The sequence below is a fragment of the Astyanax mexicanus genome, chromosome 7, assembly GCF_023375975.1.
Source record: "Astyanax mexicanus isolate ESR-SI-001 chromosome 7, AstMex3_surface, whole genome shotgun sequence".
Lineage (NCBI taxonomy): Eukaryota > Metazoa > Chordata > Actinopteri > Characiformes > Acestrorhamphidae > Astyanax > Astyanax mexicanus.
In genome coordinates, this window is record NC_064414.1 from 4,428,820 (window position 1) to 4,447,011 (window position 18,192).

An 18,192-nucleotide genomic window follows, 5' to 3' on the forward strand; every position below is an offset into this window, starting at 1 on the left:
TCATGGGAGCCTCAAAACACAAATCTCAAATGACCTGAAAACAAACCTGACTGAACTGGAGACGTTTTGTAAAGAAGAACGATCTAAAATACCTTCAACCAGAATCCAGACTCTCATTGGCAGCTGTAGGAAGAGTTTTAGAGGCTGTTATTTCTGCAAAAGGAGGATCTACTAAATATTGATGTCATTTTTCTGTTGGGAGCCCAAATTTGTGCACCTGCCTGATTTAGTGTAAAGAATTATTGCACACTTTGTGTAAATCCTATAAACTTTATTTCACTTCTTTAATATCACTGTGTGTCTGCTGTATGATATATTTAACTGAAATTGCTGATCTGAACAACCAATGATTTATAAAGGAAAATCCTTAAAAATGATCAGGAGTGTCCAAACCTTTTCTTACCACTGTACTTTTGTTTTCTCTATATATTTAATTGAGTCTATATATTTAATTGTACGTAATTTAATGCAGAGTATAAGGCTGTTTATGTAAATATTCTGAAAATAGCAGACATAATTTGGCTTCTGCTTATTGCTTTCAGATAAACGTTCAGGATCAGTTTAATCCTAGACTTAAGTTTCCTCTCCATGAGAAATCACCATTCAGCATGTTGTACAGTCTAATACTGCCCCTCAGTGACGAAGTACACTCACATCAGCCAGTAGCAGTTTAATTCATACTATACATTTACACAAAATAAAATAAAATAAAAAACATAACAAAAAGAGAGAAAACTCACTATTCTAAAATATGATTATTAGTTTTATCAGCAGAAATCTGGAAACCAGCACACTCAAAGCTCTAAATACTTTTTTTTGTTATAATCCCTTTATAAACATATAAATAATGCCTGAATAACATACTGATTAATAACAGATTTATTTTTCATTCACATTCTGTAATATTGGTTAATATTATTTCTAATCTCTTGGTTGTAATGTCAGTCTTCTGTTTTAAAGTTATGTAGTGCCATCTGCTGTTTAAACTCAGCACCTAGTATCTATTGCAGGTAATAATTCAGATATATAGTATAGCAAATACAATCTATTTTTAAGGATTTTGCCAAGAATGTTCCTGTTTTACATAAGAGTGTCTAACATCCGTTTTGGGTTTTTGGGATGAGCTGGAGTCGGTGGTGGACAGTAATAAAGTATAAGAAAAAAACTTGTAAAAAACTTAAATGTGTTTTATTTTGACTTGTATTACTTAATTCATGAAAACAATCAAAATCAAATAAATTTCAATAGTACAGACAATAACTGATTTCTCCCAAAAAGGGGGAAATGGTTGAAAATAGGATATTAGCGCCATAATAAATCATGGTACTTTTACTATCTGTACTTTTTTATAATTAGTTTCTGATTATTTTACCTAATGTTCATCATACCACTAGAAGGGATCCCCAGCTCTGATTCATCAGCTAACAGAAGCCTGTGCCAGCCAACATCACAAAGGAACTGATGAGTAAAGAGAGCGCCATCTACCCAACAAAAGAGAGCATGAACAGTTGTGTTCTCTCGGACTCCGGCTGCTGAAGTCAAATACTTTAGTAGTTTTACTTAAGTGGAGGTCTAAAGGGAGTACTTCTGCTTTTACTAGAGTCATTTTTAATATTATCTCTAAATTTTATTAGTGTTATATACTCTATTATAGTATGTGTACCTGCAACATATGTACCTAATTTTACTCTGTTACTCTATTGTCTCCATTTTCTTTTTTTTTCTTTTTTTGTATAGTATGTAAAGCCTGGGCAGAGTGTGGTTTATTTCACTGTTGATTGTTAGCATGCACTAACCACAGGTCTCTTAAGATAAAGCTGTTCTCTGATAGTGTTTGCTGCAGGCTGACAGATAAGGCTGGCGGTCAACTTCAGTTAGAGAATCTCTATATAACACTGTATATTGACCCTGCCCACACTGAGGGTTGTTCTTAAATGTGTCACATTCTCAGAACTAACCACAACATTGTTTTTAATTGTGTTGAATCCTAATTCATGCTTTTTATGCCGGTTTTAGAGAAGTGTTTTATATGAACTGGATCTTATTATCAAAAATAGAAATGTAAGGTAAGGTAACAAATGTAAGTGATTTGTATCTGTGTGTAATGTGAACGAATCTGACCCTGAAACGCCTCACATGCGCAAATTAATATGTGTATAAACGTCACCTTCTTTAACAACATAAAAAATGTCATATTTGAGAGACGACTCGTAGTTTTATAAAGGGAAATGGACGAGTAAGCACATATGTGGAGTTAACTATGAGTTAGCTCATATGTGGAGCATCTTTTGTTTGATTGTAGAGTAAACAGCTGATCTTCGGTACATGCTTAGGTCGAGAAGGTGAAAAAAGGCCAGGCGGCTTTAGGATGATTTAGTACTACATATGAAAAGCTACATTCACCAGACTGAAGTGACTCAAATCTGATTTTTTGCTCAATGTGGCTCAGATCTATTTTTGGGGCTGTGTGAACTGGCCAAATTTGATTTTTTTCAATCCAGATTTCAGTCATTTGTGAACAATCAAATCAGAATTAATTTGCTTTTTGCTTTTACGCATTAGCATTAGCGATACGTGCTTCTCTACCATACCCATACATCTCTTGGTATAGGTGTGCAGCTATAGCTGCAAAAACAGCAAAAGCAAGCCGCTTGGCCTTTTTTATTCAGGTCACTTATATTTGTGAATGTGAACTGTCAAGGTAGCCAAATCAGATCTGAGCAAAAAATATCGGATTTGAGCAATGTGCCTTGAAATGTGAACGTAGCCAAAGTGAAAAAATCGAATTTGGCACTTTCACACAGCCACGAAAATGTAATCTGAGCCACTTGAGCAAAAAAAAAAATCAGATTTAAGTCACTTTAGCCTGGTAATGTGAACGTAGCCTATGTCTGCTACTGGACTACTAAACAATAGAGTGTTCTAAAACTTTTGACCGGTCGTGTTTATATAAAACACTAAATACAACTCTGTTCTCATGATAACAATCAGAAACGAGTCTGAATCGTGAGTCGACTCTTTTTGAAGGGGGGGTCGACTCTCAGGCGAGTACGTTCCGAGTACATACGGGTCCTCGCGCCGTCACTGACAGAGACCGCCTCACGTGCGTTCCCCGTTCTTTCTAGAGCTCTAGCAGCTGAAGGCTACTGCTGTGGCGCGGATGGACCGGCGGGATCTGCGGATTATATAACACGATCTTCCACAGACCTTTCTGAATTCGCCCCGCTAGCGAGCCGCAACCATGCCGGCGTATTTCCAGAGACCGGAGAACGCTCTGAAACGAGCTAACGGTGAGCGCACGCTTCCACTCGGCGGCCCTGACTCGGCCCTGATTCCGGCGCTTCGCGGAGCTGGCTGCTGCATCGTGCTTGTGGCCGGCGGTGCTCCAATCTGCGCACTCGCGCTCTAACTAGGGCACGTGGTTGGCGCGTAGAACAAGGGGCCTGCGCACTGCTCACCGTGGGCCTGCGCACTGCTCATGCGCTCTAGTTAGAACGCGAGTGTGCGAATTGGAACGCGGCCCGGCGTTTTCCCACTAAAGCAGGCCATATGTCAGCAATTTTAGCTAGGCTAGCTAAGCTAAGCTAACCTTGTAGCGCGAATTTTCTTGACCCACTTCGTCAGCAGTTACAGCTCGTTTTCTTCGGCATTTTGAAGACTTTCCTGTATAAATGCAGCTGTTAGCAGTTTGTCATGTATCTGAGAGAGTTTAATAAGGCGGATATGTAATTTATTAGCCTTTTATAGGTTAGTTAGCTTAGCCGAGGGGGCTCCAGGCCGCGGTGTGTCTGCGTGGGCTGCTTTTTGTTAACTAGCTCTGGAGCGGTTAGCGGTTTAGCTAAGCTAGTCAGAGAGGAGCAGGTCTGGCGTCGTCCTTTTTAACAGTGCCAGCTTGTCCTGTACGCATAAAGATACATTAATATTGATAAATAACAATTAAAATACTAGTAAACTCACTGAAGAGGGTTTAAGTGGTGTAGTTATAGGTATATGATGCTGTTAACGGGGATGTACAGCCTTGTGTACCTAAACAGTTTTAATTTTTTTTTTTTTTTTTAAAGAACAGTCCAGAAACTTACATTTTTAATTTCAGATTATCATTATGATGATGTATATAAATAAGGTAACCAATTATTCTAAAATATATTCAGGGCTGTAACGTTATACATAATTTATACACTAGCTGCTACTCCACAACATTTGTATTTTAAGTTTAACTAGATAACTATAGATTTTTGTCTGAATTTTCTTGTAACAAGTAGAAATCCTGTACACTGCACAAATTAAATCGTAGTAACTGTTTTTATTTATTTATTTTTAAGCAATAAACCGTATTTTCTACTCTGATTAGGCTTTTTGTCTTACTAAGCATTGTGTAAGGTTGGTTTGCTTATTTTAGGAACAATGATCTTATTCACAATTATTTAGACTTTTCGTCTTTAATGTAAGTCATTTAAATTTAAAATAAGCCCCTGTCAAGCATTGGCAGATTTTTTCTGATATTTTTAACTCTATATTACTGACTTATTTATTGTATGCTGAACAAACAGTTGTAGTATGTGCTACAATTTGCGAACACTGACCTCTCTATTTAAACAAAGTTGTACTTATTTTTATTCGCTTAAAAGTTATACCAAATGTCTAGTTTTTTCCACAAATTCTGAATATGCATATAGGCATTGACCTCAGCAAGTATGTACGTGTCCAAATAATCCAAACAAACTGAATTTCTTACACTGTCTATAATAAAATGTACAGTTGGGTCAATGTTCTTATTAAAGCATATTGTAAGATGTATCACAATACAATAAAATATCAATATATTGCTCAGCTCTAGTACATCCCTGGTAATTCATTTCCTAATCTCCAGAACTACTATATTTTCATAACTTTTGATTTTTTTTTTATTTCATTCAGAGTTTCTTGAGGTTGGCAAGAAGCAGCCTGCTTTGGACGTGCTTTACGATGTCATCAAGAGCAAGAAACACCGAACATGGCAGAAGATTCACGAGCCCATTATGCTCAAGTACCTGGAGCTCTGTGTGGACCTGCGGAAGAGCCACCTGGCCAAGGAGGGCCTGTACCAGTACAAGAACATCTGTCAACAGGTAAGTCAACATGCACAACCTCAAACTTAACACTTTCACACAGACGGAAACATTTTATGGCTTGTATGTGTGTTATTTGTAATAAATAAATGAATAATACATTTTGCTCCAATATCATTTAGTTTTTTTTTAATCAAAGTGTGCTAAACATACAAAGCTAAAGAAAGAATAATACACACATTGTCTTAGTTATGTACGAACCAGGACTCCCCTTTAATGCATTGTGCATCAGCTCAGGCATCATATCATCATATTTGTGCATGTACAAATACATTAACTTGCATCATTTTAAAGTCAGATCAGACTGACTTATTATACCTTAAAGATCATAATGGCTCTTTTTACCAAATTTTGCAAGAATTAATTTTTGCTCTGGTCAAAAGCTTGTATTGATATAGATGCTATGAAAGTGACCTTAGCACTGTAAAAGCTGCATGTAGAGAGATTTTAAGCAGCTTTGAGTTTTGGTTCCCTCTACTGGAGCAAATGGAAGTTGCACTCTTGGTCCTGATCCTTTGGATAAAATGGAGTTTCCTTGTGTGTGCACAGTCTTGCCCTTATCTGCTTTTCTAATCTGGGATCGTTTCCTCTTAGGTGAACATCAAATCTCTGGAGGATGTGGTTCGTGCCTACCTGAAACTGGCAGAGGAGAAGACTGAGACAGCAAAGGAGGAGTCTCAGCAGATGGTGCTGGACATTGAGGACTTGGATAACATTCAGACCCCTGAGAGGTACAGCAGAACATGACCATGTGTTTATTAGGAGTGCAACCAAAATGATTTGGCTGAAAATGACAAAAAAAAAAAAAGAATTGTCACGTTTTTCTCTGTTTGTATGACTGCTGGGCTGTTCAGTGTTAAAAATAAATCAAAATCTGCATCTTAGGCAAATAATATTTTTTTTCTATTTCATTCAAATATTAATTTTGGAGCATCCCTATATGATGTATGATACATTTAATTCTGTTGAGTATTCAGAGGAGTTTTTTAAATGGATTAGTGTTTTTTGGATTGTCTTGGCATGAGGTCACAAAATGGTACAGATAACTCCTCTCTTGTCAATTCGTTTAACCACTAAAATGCTTGTTTTATTATTATTATTATTTGTTACCAGTGTGCTTCTGAGTGCTGTGAGTGGAGAGGACACTCAGGACCGTACTGACCGCCTGCTGCTCACTCCTTGGGTCAAGTTCCTGTGGGAATCTTACAGACAGTGTCTGGATTTGCTGAGGAACAACTCTAAAGTGGAGCGACTGTACCATGACATCGCTCAGCAAGGTAAAGACAGTGTTTGATAGACTCATAAATTCATAAAAAAGTAGTATCTTTTACAATACTTTATAGTAGACGTCATTAGTTATTAGTTAATGGTGCTGTATAGAAGAACCATAGTGTATTATAGCATTTGTAAAATATATGTTTTGAAGATCTTGTCTAGAGCTAAATGGAAGGTATACAAAGTTAAGATAAATCCAGTACTCAATCCTTCAATTTGTAGTGAATTAATCTTGGCTGCTCTTTAAACCATAAAGGTAATTTATCTTTCCCTGTCTCCATCCACTCCAGCTTTCAAGTTCTGCCTGCAGTACACCCGTAAGGCAGAGTTCCGCAAACTGTGTGACAATCTGCGCATGCATCTGGGCCAGATCCAGAGGCATCACAACCAGAGCACAGCCATTAACCTGAACAACCCTGAGAGTCAGTCCATGCACCTGGAGACTCGTCTAGTGCAGCTGGACAGCGCCATCAGCATGGAACTGTGGCAGGTAGGTCTATGCAGTGATTGGAAAATCTTATTTTGATCTTATTTGTATGGTGGGCAAGTCTCAACACAGCGTGAAATCAGTGAAGTAGTAGTGTCTTGTGCAGGTGCAAGTGTAGTTTGCAATTTAACATTGTCTCTATACACTCAATAGGTTTATTAGGTACAAACACTCTGTTGTGATACAAAATTTGCTCATTAATAATCCAACCAAAGTTGTAATACCACACATTCTGCTTTCTTTAATGAAGATATCTCTTATTAACATGTAACGTTTAATATTACAGGAAGCTTTTAAGGCAGTAGAGGACATCCACGGGTTGTTTGCCCTCTCAAAGAAGCCCCCCAAGCCTCAGCTCATGGCCAACTACTATAACAAGGTGTCCACTGTGTTCTGGAAGTCTGGTAATGCTCTGTTCCATGCCTGTACCCTGCACCGGCTCTACCATCTCTCCAGGGAGATGAGGAAGAACCTCACCCAGGATGAGATGCAGAGGTGAGCTTTGTAGTCATAATCTTTTTTGGGCAGTTACAATTGGATAATGTCGAACTTAAGAAATTAAAAAAATTAAAGAATCATTTTCCAGCTTTAAATCCTGTTATTAAATGTTAAGTCCATGGGAAATAATCACCTTTCCACATCTGTTGTTCTCAGGATGTCTACACGTGTCCTTTTGGCCACGCTGTCCATTCCCATAACCCCTGAGCGCACTGATATCGCCCGCTTGTTGGATATGGACGGCATCATTGTGGAGAAGCACCGCAGACTAGCCACTTTGCTCGGCCTTCAGTCCCCACCCACTCGCCAGAGTCTCATCAATGATATGGTAACATTACCAACATCAGCTTTTATTATGCTTGATTACATCTAATCACGTAGGCAAAGGCTCCATACTTTTTATTTATTTATTTTTTTAATTAATTTCTCAAGACTGATACCAAATTTAATATTGCATCTGGAAAAATTTTGGCCCTATTTTGGCCATCTGACTAAATATTTTAAGGTTAAAGTTCGTATATAATGCATATGACACAATAATAATTTTGTTAGAAATCAGGTCTGTAAAAATGTGTAAAGCGTGTGAATTGTCACAAATTCCATGTCAGTGGCACTTCCTAAAATATCTGGCTCTGTTTGTCTCTATAGGTGAGATTCAACCTTCTCCAGTATGTTGTTCCTGAAGTCAAGGAGCTGTACAGCTGGTTGGAGGTGGAGTTCCATCCACTCAAGCTGTGTGGAAGAGTCACCAATGTAAGTCCTCCTTTTTTTTTCTTCTTAAAAACACCTATGATTTCATACGTAATTGAAGCTGTGATGGTAAAGTATGGTGCTACGTTATTTATTTTATTTTTATTTTGTAGACACTCAACTGGGTGAGGGATCAGGGCGAGAAAGAGACTGACCTGCAGCAGTATGTTCCTCACCTACAGAACAACACTATTCTCCGACTGCTTCAACAGGTTGGTGTTCCGAGTTCATTACGTACAATATAGGTTTCGGCACACACCTCTCGGCCATTGATCAGCATTAATGCTACAGGTGTATAAAATTAAGCACAAAGCCTAAGATTCTTTCTTCCAGTGAAGTGGAAATTATTAATGTGTCCTAACTTTGTAGAAAAAGTTGGGGAAAAGCCCTTTACTGTTAAAGCAGTCATTTACTCAATGTCCAAGAAGGCATGGCTGGGTTAGTTTGGTGTGAAGAACTTTCTTCACCTCCATATTTTATTGCATGTGGATTTAGAACTGAATGTCCAAAAAACTCCTCTAGGTGTCCCACTATTTTTTTTTTGTCTGTCGTATGTTTGTCTGTATGTTCTTATATAATTTGTTCTGAATCAGAGCCTTTCTTGATTCTTAATCTAGTTGTGATTTGTGTGGCTTAATCCCATCAGGTGGCTCAGATATACCAGAGCATTGATTTCAGCAGACTGGCCTCTCTCGTGCCGTTTGTGGATGCCTTCCAGCTGGAGCGTTCCATCGTAGATGCTGCTCGCCACTGCGACCTACAGGTACTGGTTTGGTATTTGATAATGCAGAGTATAGGGCTAAACCATATGGATTCGTCTTAATTAAAGCTATAACTTAATGATTTTACTTTTGCTTTTTTCAGGTGCGCATTGACCATTCGTCCCGAACACTCAGTTTTGGCTCAGACCTGAACTACTCCACTAAAGAAGATTCACCTGTGGGACCGTTCCTGCAGAACATGCCCTCTGAACAGATTCGTAACCAACTCACTGCCATGTCTTCCTCGCTGGCTAAGGCTATCCAGGTCATCAAACCTGCTTCTATTCTGGTAAACAAAAATCCTTACCTCTTTTAAACCTGCCTCTATTCAATGTGCATGTATCTATAATAATTTTACACTTAAATGTTACACACACAAATTTTATTGTGTATGTGCTTAGTTATTTATTTAAATCAACACCTATGATGCTTATCCACCTGTGAACTGTCTTGTCAATCATGTAACCATCAATCCTCCCCCTGCAGCAAGAGCGGGAGGAGCAGAGCCAGCTGGCCATCGCCGCCTACCTGAAGAACGCCCGTAAGGAGCACCAGCGCATCCTGGCCCGCCGTCAGACCATCGAGGAGAGAAAGGAGCGCCTGGAGAGCCTGAACATTCAGAGAGAGAAGGAGGAGCTGGAGCAGCGCGAGGCTGAGCTCCAGAAGGTGCGTAAGGCTGAGGAGGAGCGCCTGCGGCAGGAGGCCAAGGAGAGAGAGAAGGAGCGCATCATGCAGGAGCACGAGCAGATCAAGAAGAAGACAGTGCGTGAGCGGCTGGAGCAGATCAAGAAGACAGAGCTGGGAGCCAAGGCCTTCAAAGACATCGATATTGAGGTGCGGATCGGGGTTGGCTATATAATAATGTGATGTAATCTGTTTAAAGGGGGCTACATGTTGCAGCCTTTTGATACAGTACCTGGAGAAGTTTTGGAAAAATAAAAATACCCAGAAAGTTTTGGAAAAGTCATGGAAATTTGGTCTACAAATTTTTGGGTTTCTGTTTATTGACCTGAGAAAATCTATTTTGAGCTAACAAATACATCAGCTCAGAGTTAAATCAGTAGTATAGCCCTAAACTATGGAGCTCTCAGGATCTGACGCACATTTTATTATTAAAGATTGTGTGTCAGATTCATTTTGGACCTAGTATAATCCATTTTGATTATAGTTTTAGTTGATTTTTGGTTTTATTGTCCATGTATTCACAGATGTTTTAAAAATCGTATGGTCATAAAAATTTCCCTTGAAGGCATGGAAAAGTCATGACAAAGATCATGGAAATGTATTAGTTAAAAAGTGTATGAACCCTGAATACTGTTGATTTATGTATTGATTTTTTTTTTTCATTTTTATTTTATTGTGTAGGATCTGGAGGAACTGGACCCTGACTTCATCATGGCAAAACAGGTGGAGCAGTTGGAGAAGGAGAAGAAGGAGTTGCAGGAGCGCTTAAAGAATCAGGAGAAGAAGGTATGTTAGTCAAAATCTTGTGGGTTAATAGTTTGGCACTTACTGACTTCAACACTTCAGATGATTGCAATGTTGCAAAGAATTTTATTAAATATGGAATCAGTTATAATCTCTGCAGAGGGCATTTTACGTTGAAATTAGAGGTACATTAACAGATGTAATAAAGACTGGGGAAGAGGTGAAGGGAGAAGTATAGATTAATTGAGTTAATGTTGAAAAATGTTAAATACAATTGTTAATGATGGATGAATGGGCATTTTATGACTTAAAGCGCTCTTTGCTGCATTTTGACAGTACTACAGAAAATTAAAGCCAAATCAAGTGTTTTAGAAAAGTGCGAGAAGTGCTACTGTATTGTTTATAAGATGTTTCTCTTTCGTATTGATGAGGGATTTGTTTTTTCTTAAATATACATGGGATATTTCATGAGTTTTGCTGCTGTCAGGACTTGTGCCACTTATTCCAGAAGTGAAAAACTAACGTAGTTTTGTTGTTTTGTAGATTGACTATTTCGAAAGAGCCAAGCGACTTGAGGAAATTCCACTGATTAAGAAAGCCTATGAGGAGCAGCGCATCAAAGACATGGAGCTCTGGGAGCTCCAAGAGGAGGAGAGGGTAAGGCTTTTTTTAATTAATTAATTTATTTAGTATTTATGTATTTAAAATGGGTTGCACACGTGGGCATGTCTCTCATGAATTGTATTTGTACAACTTTCCATTATAGATCAGCAATATGCAAGTGGAGCGCGAAAAGGCTCTGGAACACAAGAAGAGGATGTCCAGGATGATGGAGGACAAGGAGAACTTTGTGTCTAAAATTACAGCTGCGCGAAGCTTCATTTATGAGGTAAAAAAACAAAAAAAAAACATACTAACCTGAGTAATAGGTTGCTAACATTGAATTAAGCCATCACAGTTTAATTTTGAGGATTGTATTGTGAATTAACAAAACACAAACTGTGAATTTTGAACATTTACTTAGGAAAAACTCAAGCAGTTCGAGGAGCGCTTGGTTGAGGAGAGGAAAAAGCGCCTGGAGGACAGGAAAAAACAGCGCAAAGAGGAGCGAAGAAACGCCTTCTACAGCCAGAAAGAGGAGGAGGAACAGAGGATCCGAGAAGAACAGCTGAAGAAAGGTACTGCTGAATATGATTAGCTTTAGCTCTCCAGGTTTAGCTTTAACTTTAGCTTTCTCAGATGCTTTTACTCAAAGAAAAGAATTTTTTTTTTTTTTTTTGATGATGATTCTTGGCTATATTTTACAACGAAACCCTCCCAAATCATTTTGTTCATTGGCTGGAACACTAGTTGGGTTTCCCTAAATGTTATGTAAAACATCAGATGATTAGAGGTTGCTGTGATTAGGAGCAGAAGTGAAAAGGCAAAGATTTAGTTTTGTCTACTTCAAACAGCATCACCTTTATATCTGTTTGGATTCAGCATTTCAGAAAACTGTCCTGCTGGAGCATCTGTAGGGCCAGTAGTTTTCACTCACCAGCCACTTGTGTTAAGCTGGACACTATTGAGCATTGTGCAGTATATAGCCTCATTTTCAAATTTTTAAAAACGTATGTATAAAAGAAACTCTGTACTGTAAAATTGTGGTTGAGTTCTCATGATGTTCTCAACCATTGTGTTCTAGAGCGCGAGGAGCGTGAGCGCCTGGAGCAGGAACAGAGGGAGGAAGAGGAGCGCGAGTATCAGGAGCGCCTGCGCAAACTGGAGGAGCAGGAGAGGAAGCAGCGAGCCAGGCAGCAGGAAATCGAGGAGCGTGAACGCCGCAAAGAGGAGGAGAGGAGGGTGCCGGAGGAGAAGGGCAGCAAAGTTAGTACAAACACGTTAATGCATTTAGTCTCTGGGTAGAAGTTGTTTGTTCATAAGAATTCACAGAAAAATACTAATGCATCTGTCACTTGTTGATGTTTTTCTTTGTTTGAAAGTACTTAAACAAGGATCAGCTATGCTAAAGACATTCGGAAACTAGTTGTCAGGTTTAACATTTTTGCACTTTGCCTGTTCAGTGTTCAGCGTGTTCTGTTGGACTGTAATCAGATAGGGATCAAAGAAATATCACTTAAAGTATTAAAAATATTTAATGCTAAACATTTTAACAGCCCAGCTGTTTGAGATTTGATTGTGAGATCAAACATTTTATTAATACTTTCAAACAAATAATTTCAGCTTCCACATCAAGGTTGTCATTTCTATACTGAGTGAGTGTATTTATGGTGCAGTGTTTAAATGAAAAACTTGTTCTCTTCAGGACTGGGGTGAGAAAGAAGAAAGCAGCAGTGGTGGCGGCGGTGGCGGTGGCGGCGGCGGTGGTGGCGGCGGAGGATGGAGGAGGCGTACAGAAGGCGGCGGGGGCGGCGGCGGGGGCGGCGGCGAGTCAGAGTGGCGACGCCCTGTTGGTGAAGGGTGAGTTTTAGGAGCCAATCAATGCCAATAAAATTACGAATTTATACTGTTTTAGAATAAAGAATAAACATTAAAACTTATATTGGAGAAAATGATCACTTTTGTAAGTTAAGTTTAGGGCTTGTATTAATTAACACACTATGATTGGTTCCTCTATAAACTTTTGTTTTTCCAAATGTCGATGACCTTGAGGTCATGTTTTCTGGTGTTGAGACCAACTAAACTAAACATGATCATGTGCTCTGATAGAATTTCAATTTTTAATTCTCGTAGTTTTATTGGAACGCTTGTCAATAGTGAAATGTCAATCAGTAATATATTAGTGTATAACGAAATCTAGAACCCCTCTTAAATGGTATATTACTTTTAATCAGCTAATTTGAAGAACAACTCTGTCTGATAATATAGTAAATTTAAATTTCTAGGCATTTAGTCTTTTGTACACTGAATTCTTTCCATTTTATGCATTTAGCATATTTTTCCAACAAACCAATATTATGTATCAGAGCTCCTTTATTTTTCTTGCTAATTTTTTCTTCCTTTTAATGATAACAGGAAGGACTGGCGTGGCGAAGGCCGTGAAGAGCCAGAGCACGAGGAGCGTGATACACCCTTCAGGAGAGGAGGCGACGGACCCCGCCGCGGAGGTTCTGACGACAAAGGCCCCCGTCGTGGTTTTGAAGATGATCGAGGTCCGAGGCGTGGTGGTGATGAAGATCGCGGACCACGTCGAGCCTTTGATGATGACCGTGGGCCCAGGCGAGGCTTCGATGATGACCGTGGGCCCAGGCGAGGCTTCGATGATGATCGTGGACCCAGGCGAGGGTTTGATGACGACCGTGGTCCGAGAAGAGGCATGGATGATGACCGTGGACCCAGGAGAGGCTTTGATGACGACCGGGGCCCGAGGCGTGGTATGGATGATGACCGTGGGCCTAGACGTGGCTTTGACGACGATCGTGGTCCTCGCCGTGGCATGGACGAACCCAGAACCCCAAGACGTGGTGCTGATGATGACTGGGGCCCCAGAAGAGGAGGGGATGATGACCGAGGGGGCCGTAGGGGCATGGATGACTCTGGTCCACGCCGTGGTGAAGACGCCAGACCATGGAAACCTTCAGGTAGACCAGGTACATATCACTGTGGTGAGAGGTGATAACTAATATGGGTATTTTGGACACTATGGGCTAGAAGCTTAATTTCAGGGATCACTGCTAAAGCTAAAATACACATTTCTGTTAAACTGTTTCACTGTACCACCACTGTAGCAATGGGGATTGCCATTTTTTAACTAATTGTGAACTAAGTAATACCATGATTACAATTCTAACTGTGTTCGCGATGTTAAGTGATTCTGTACAAAAGGCTTATTTTTCTTTACTATTTGTAACCAACTGTAGGTGGATGGAGAGAGCGGGAGAAGGCCCGTGAAGAGAGCTGGGGTCCTCCCCGTGAATCTGGAGGTCAGGATGAGGATGGCGATCAAGATGGAGATGAGCGCGGTGAGGGGCATTTCAGAGACCGTCGTCCACCCAGGTATTCAGTTATATACCATTTCTTTATAAGGACCTTATCAGGACATTTATGTTGCTTTGCCTGGTTTTTCTGCTTCTGTGTGGTTGAGTTAATACCAGTATGGTGGAAATTATGCAGGAATATGTGGTTCATTGTGCTTTTTGTGCAAGCATGTACTGTATAGTGTCTCACTTTAGTGTTTGTGTGCTCAGGGATGAAGGAGTCTGGAGGAGGGGAGGCACAGAGGAGACCAACAGCTGGCGTGACTCTTCTCGACGCGAGGACTTCGACAGAGAAGATCGCCGCGACCGTCGTGACGTGAGAGACCGGAGAGACGACCGTGACCGAGATCGTGATCGTGAACACAGGCCTCCCCCAAGAGACAATGAAGAAGGTATTTGTTATAGAGTGTTACTTGTTTATTTAGGCAATTTAGAGTGAGAATTTCATTGTTTAAGTGGACTGTAACAAAGGAAATGTAATTCATTACTCTACTTAAATGGCTTTTTGTATATCCTTAACTAAAGTATCTTAGTTTTTGGTGACTTTTTTATTTTTATTTTTTTATTTCTTTTTTTTGCATGCATTTAAAAATTAAAACATCTTACTTTTCACTTCACTACATTATTGCAAATCTGTCAGTTCCGTTTGGCCTGTGAGGGCTGGGGGAAGATCTATCCTTAAATAACCTTTTTTTGTAAGTTTGAGTTTTTCTTTATCACTCATTTTGGTGTCTTTTGTATAATTCCAGGAGGGTCTTGGCGCCGTGCAGGAGAAGAACGGCGTGAAGAACGTAAGGAGGACCGAGATACTCCTCCAAAACCCCGGGAACGTGAGCATGAGCGTGATGGTGAAAAGAGTACCTGGCGCACCGACAAGGAAAAAGACAACCCGCGCCGCACCAAGAACGAGACCGATGACGATGGTTGGACCACGGTCCGCCGCTAGCGGCTCCACTTATCTTCTAACGGCCTCCACAGCCTTGACCTATTCTGTAACCTCTTTGGTATTGTGACGATATCTTCTCTGCCGTACATTTAACAGATCTATTGCATAGTTGCAAAATCTTTGAATTGTCATGCCAAACGTGGTGAGGGCCTTCTTTTGACAAACAGTTCGACCTCCATCTTGAAGTAGATCATTCCCCTTTTGTTGTGCATGCTTAGAGTATTCAATTGAGCTCACTCAGATACAGTTAGTGTGATCAGTGAATCAGGGAGGTTGTCCTGAAGGTGAGCAAATTCTATAAAAATGGAACAGATTAAATAATAAATAAAATAAACTTCAGATGTGTTGTGGTGGCTTCGGATGTGGAAGTCTGCATATTATTTTATCACAGTCCAGTCCTCACGCTGGTTGCTGCTTCTCTCATGGTTGTGTGCTTTTTAGAAATATGAAAACTTTATTAATAAAGTCATTTGCTCTACAAATGACCGTTTTTCTCATCTTTTACCCAAGAACGGACACTGACAGCGGCCTGAAATAAAACTATTCCTAAATCAGGAGTACCATGTAAGGGCTGTATATGAGCAAGAATCTGGCAATATGATGGACATCTTAATAGAGGAGTTACGAAAAACTGGTTGACCAGCTTAGCTCTAGACTAAAAGGGTATGTTTTGTTTGAGTTTGATAGTTAAGCTGGTCTAAAAGCGTTATCAAACTGACCATAATATGGCTGTGTATTAGCAAGACATTCAATCCAATTTCTATCAGATCAAAACAGTGGGATCTGATGATCTACAGGTGCATCCCAAAAAATTATAATGTCATTGAAAAGTAATTTTCTTTCAGTTATTAATTCATTTCAGAATGTGAAACCCATTATATCGATGTATTACACACTGATCTATTTGAAGCGTGTCTTTTATTGTTGATGATTATGGCTTACATCAAGAATAAAAGGAGATTTTACAGCACTTAATGCTTCCTACTGCTGACCGCTTTTAGGGAGATTCAGATTTCATTTTCCAGCAGGACTTTGCACACTGCCCACACTGCCAAAAGTACCAATTGGTCTTGTATAAAATGACATTAGTCAAAGATACTGACTTTTGGGGTTTCGTTAGCTGTAAGCCATAATCATCAACAATAAAAGACTGTGTGTGACACATCTGCATAATGTGTTTTACATTTTGAACTGGATAACTGAAATAAAGTAACATTTTCAATGATATTCAACATTTTTGAGATGCACCTTTAGTACAACATTTAACTGGAACCACTGGCCCCAATCTTTGTCTAAAGTAATAGTCATGTTTTTGAGAATCTATGGAATATTCCAAATCATATCCCAAAATGTCACCAAACCAATATTTTCTGACATATGGGTGTATGGGCCCAAATAACGTGTGGTGTGTGTGTGTGGTATGTAGTATCTTGTCAAATGCAAATGCACTTTACACATGTTTGCCAGTGGGGTTCTGATATTGTCAATTAGTAGATAATCATCAATCAAAATAGGATTTTAAAGTTGGCCATAAAGCAGTGTTTACAAACTTTGAACCTTAAGCAGTATTGTACAAATTAGTAGTTATGATCTAGCTTAAAAAAACAAAAATGTCAATTGAAAAACCTAATTACTTTAAAAGAGCAACTGAAGACTTCATTTTTATAGTTGCAGCGACATCTTTAACCACAAGGTGGCGGCAAAAGAACAGCTTAACAAAGAAATGCACAGATAAATAAATAAGTAATTCAGATGAGTTACAGAACATTGCTCTTGATTATTTTAGTAGAAGTGTTCTCTGTTTAAAGAAGCATTTACCTTCATTACTCTGTAGGTAAAAGTATAGATACTAGGGTTTAAAATAATTCAGTAGAAGTTGAAGAATCAACTCAAGCTTTTTACTTTTTAAGTAAAAGTGTTTAAAAAAGTACTGGTTTCAAAACTGCTTAAAGTATAAAAGTAAAAGTAATGTAAAGGGGAAAAAATAAAGCCATAAAGAAAAAAAAAGCTCTGTATGGTGAGATTTATCTGTATAGGGGTTTTATTGATCGATGAGAAGCCGAAATAAAAACGAGCTAAAAATAGGAGTAATGAGGCTATTTTTATTAAAATGTAAGGAGTAGAAAGTTCAGATAATTGTGTGAAAATGTTGCAAGTAAAAGTAAAAAGTCATGTGAAAAAGCAGTACTGTACTAAAATATAGATAACCAACATTTCTACTTAAGTAAAGTATTTTGTTGCTGTCCAGTGAAAAACAATTATCTCCAAAATAGCAACTTTACATTCTTAACATTCAATGAATGTCAGTGTAAAAATAGTTCATTTTAAGTCACAGTGGAGATTTTCATTTGGTCCATTCATCAGAAAATATTTACTCAGTGTAAGGGACAGCAATGATGTATTACTGTAGTTACTTGAGACCTCTGAAGCTGTGTGTAAATCTATAATCAAAGCAAAATGTGGTTACACTGGAGAATATAGAACATTTAAAAAAAAAAACATTGAACATAAAGGCGTGTGTCCAACTTGCATTATGTTCTTATTAATGCCTCAGAAATGCTAGCCGAACTTAATTTAACCCATAGGATTTAGGAGCTGCAGATGAGCGCACCCACCACCAGGAGTCTCCACAGGGTTAATTTTAAATAAAGAAAACTTAAAATAAAACACAAAATACGGCATTAACCTTTTCAGACCCTGCATCCCCGCCCACTGCAAGAACACCAGGAAAACAGTAGTATGGAGGCAAAGTAAGAGATAATTATTAAAAATGACTAATTTAATATGATTTTAGAACACATTTTAATATTTTTTTTACTGTTAAGAGATGATTTATGAAATAAGGTCTTCCTTTTTGTGCATTATAGAAGGAAAACAGCATTCTTACATGTTTTTCCATTATTGGAGATAATTGGATAATTCAGGCCTAAAAGGGTTAAACTGTTGTGGCACAATGCTAATT

The 18,192-nt window shown here is 38.9% G+C and overlaps 1 protein-coding gene across 5 annotated transcripts; it reads left to right on the top strand.

The window, feature by feature from the left end:
• The first annotated feature begins 3,099 nt into the window (after nucleotides 1–3,099).
• On the top strand, nucleotides 3,100–15,712 carry eif3s10 (eukaryotic translation initiation factor 3, subunit 10 (theta)). 5 transcript variants are annotated; one of them, XM_049481112.1, is made up of 23 exons: nucleotides 3,100–3,290; nucleotides 4,918–5,108; nucleotides 5,703–5,839; nucleotides 6,222–6,385; nucleotides 6,674–6,873; nucleotides 7,157–7,365; nucleotides 7,525–7,696; nucleotides 8,017–8,121; nucleotides 8,232–8,330; nucleotides 8,765–8,881; nucleotides 8,983–9,168; nucleotides 9,366–9,713; nucleotides 10,245–10,349; nucleotides 10,851–10,964; nucleotides 11,074–11,196; nucleotides 11,332–11,485; nucleotides 11,992–12,173; nucleotides 12,613–12,767; nucleotides 13,323–13,526; nucleotides 13,557–13,897; nucleotides 14,168–14,303; nucleotides 14,495–14,676; nucleotides 15,034–15,712. In XM_049481112.1, exons 1-23 carry the CDS (start codon nucleotides 3,242–3,244, stop codon nucleotides 15,228–15,230), a joined length of 3,870 nt encoding a protein of 1,289 aa, XP_049337069.1. In that variant the 5' UTR covers nucleotides 3,100–3,241; the 3' UTR covers nucleotides 15,231–15,712. The 5 variants fall into 5 exon arrangements, with proteins under 5 accessions (XP_049337069.1, XP_049337068.1, XP_007243248.3 ...); XM_049481111.1 differs by having other exon boundaries at nucleotides 13,557–13,896; nucleotides 14,164–14,303; XM_007243186.4 differs by having other exon boundaries at nucleotides 13,323–13,897.
• Nucleotides 15,713–18,192: the final 2,480 nt, after the last annotated feature.

Excerpts from the sequence above, each read along its gene's own strand:
- eif3s10 (XM_049481110.1), top strand. The coding sequence starts at position 3,242 with ATGCCGGCGTATTTCCAGAGACCGGAGAACGCTCTGAAACGAGCTAAC. Across the intron at positions 9,169-9,365 it reads TCAAACCTGCTTCTATTCTG|CAAGAGCGGGAGGAGCAGAG; the intron begins GTAAACAAAAAT and ends CTCCCCCTGCAG. Across the intron at positions 14,677-15,033 it reads CCCAAGAGACAATGAAGAAG|GAGGGTCTTGGCGCCGTGCA; the intron begins GTATTTGTTATA and ends GTATAATTCCAG.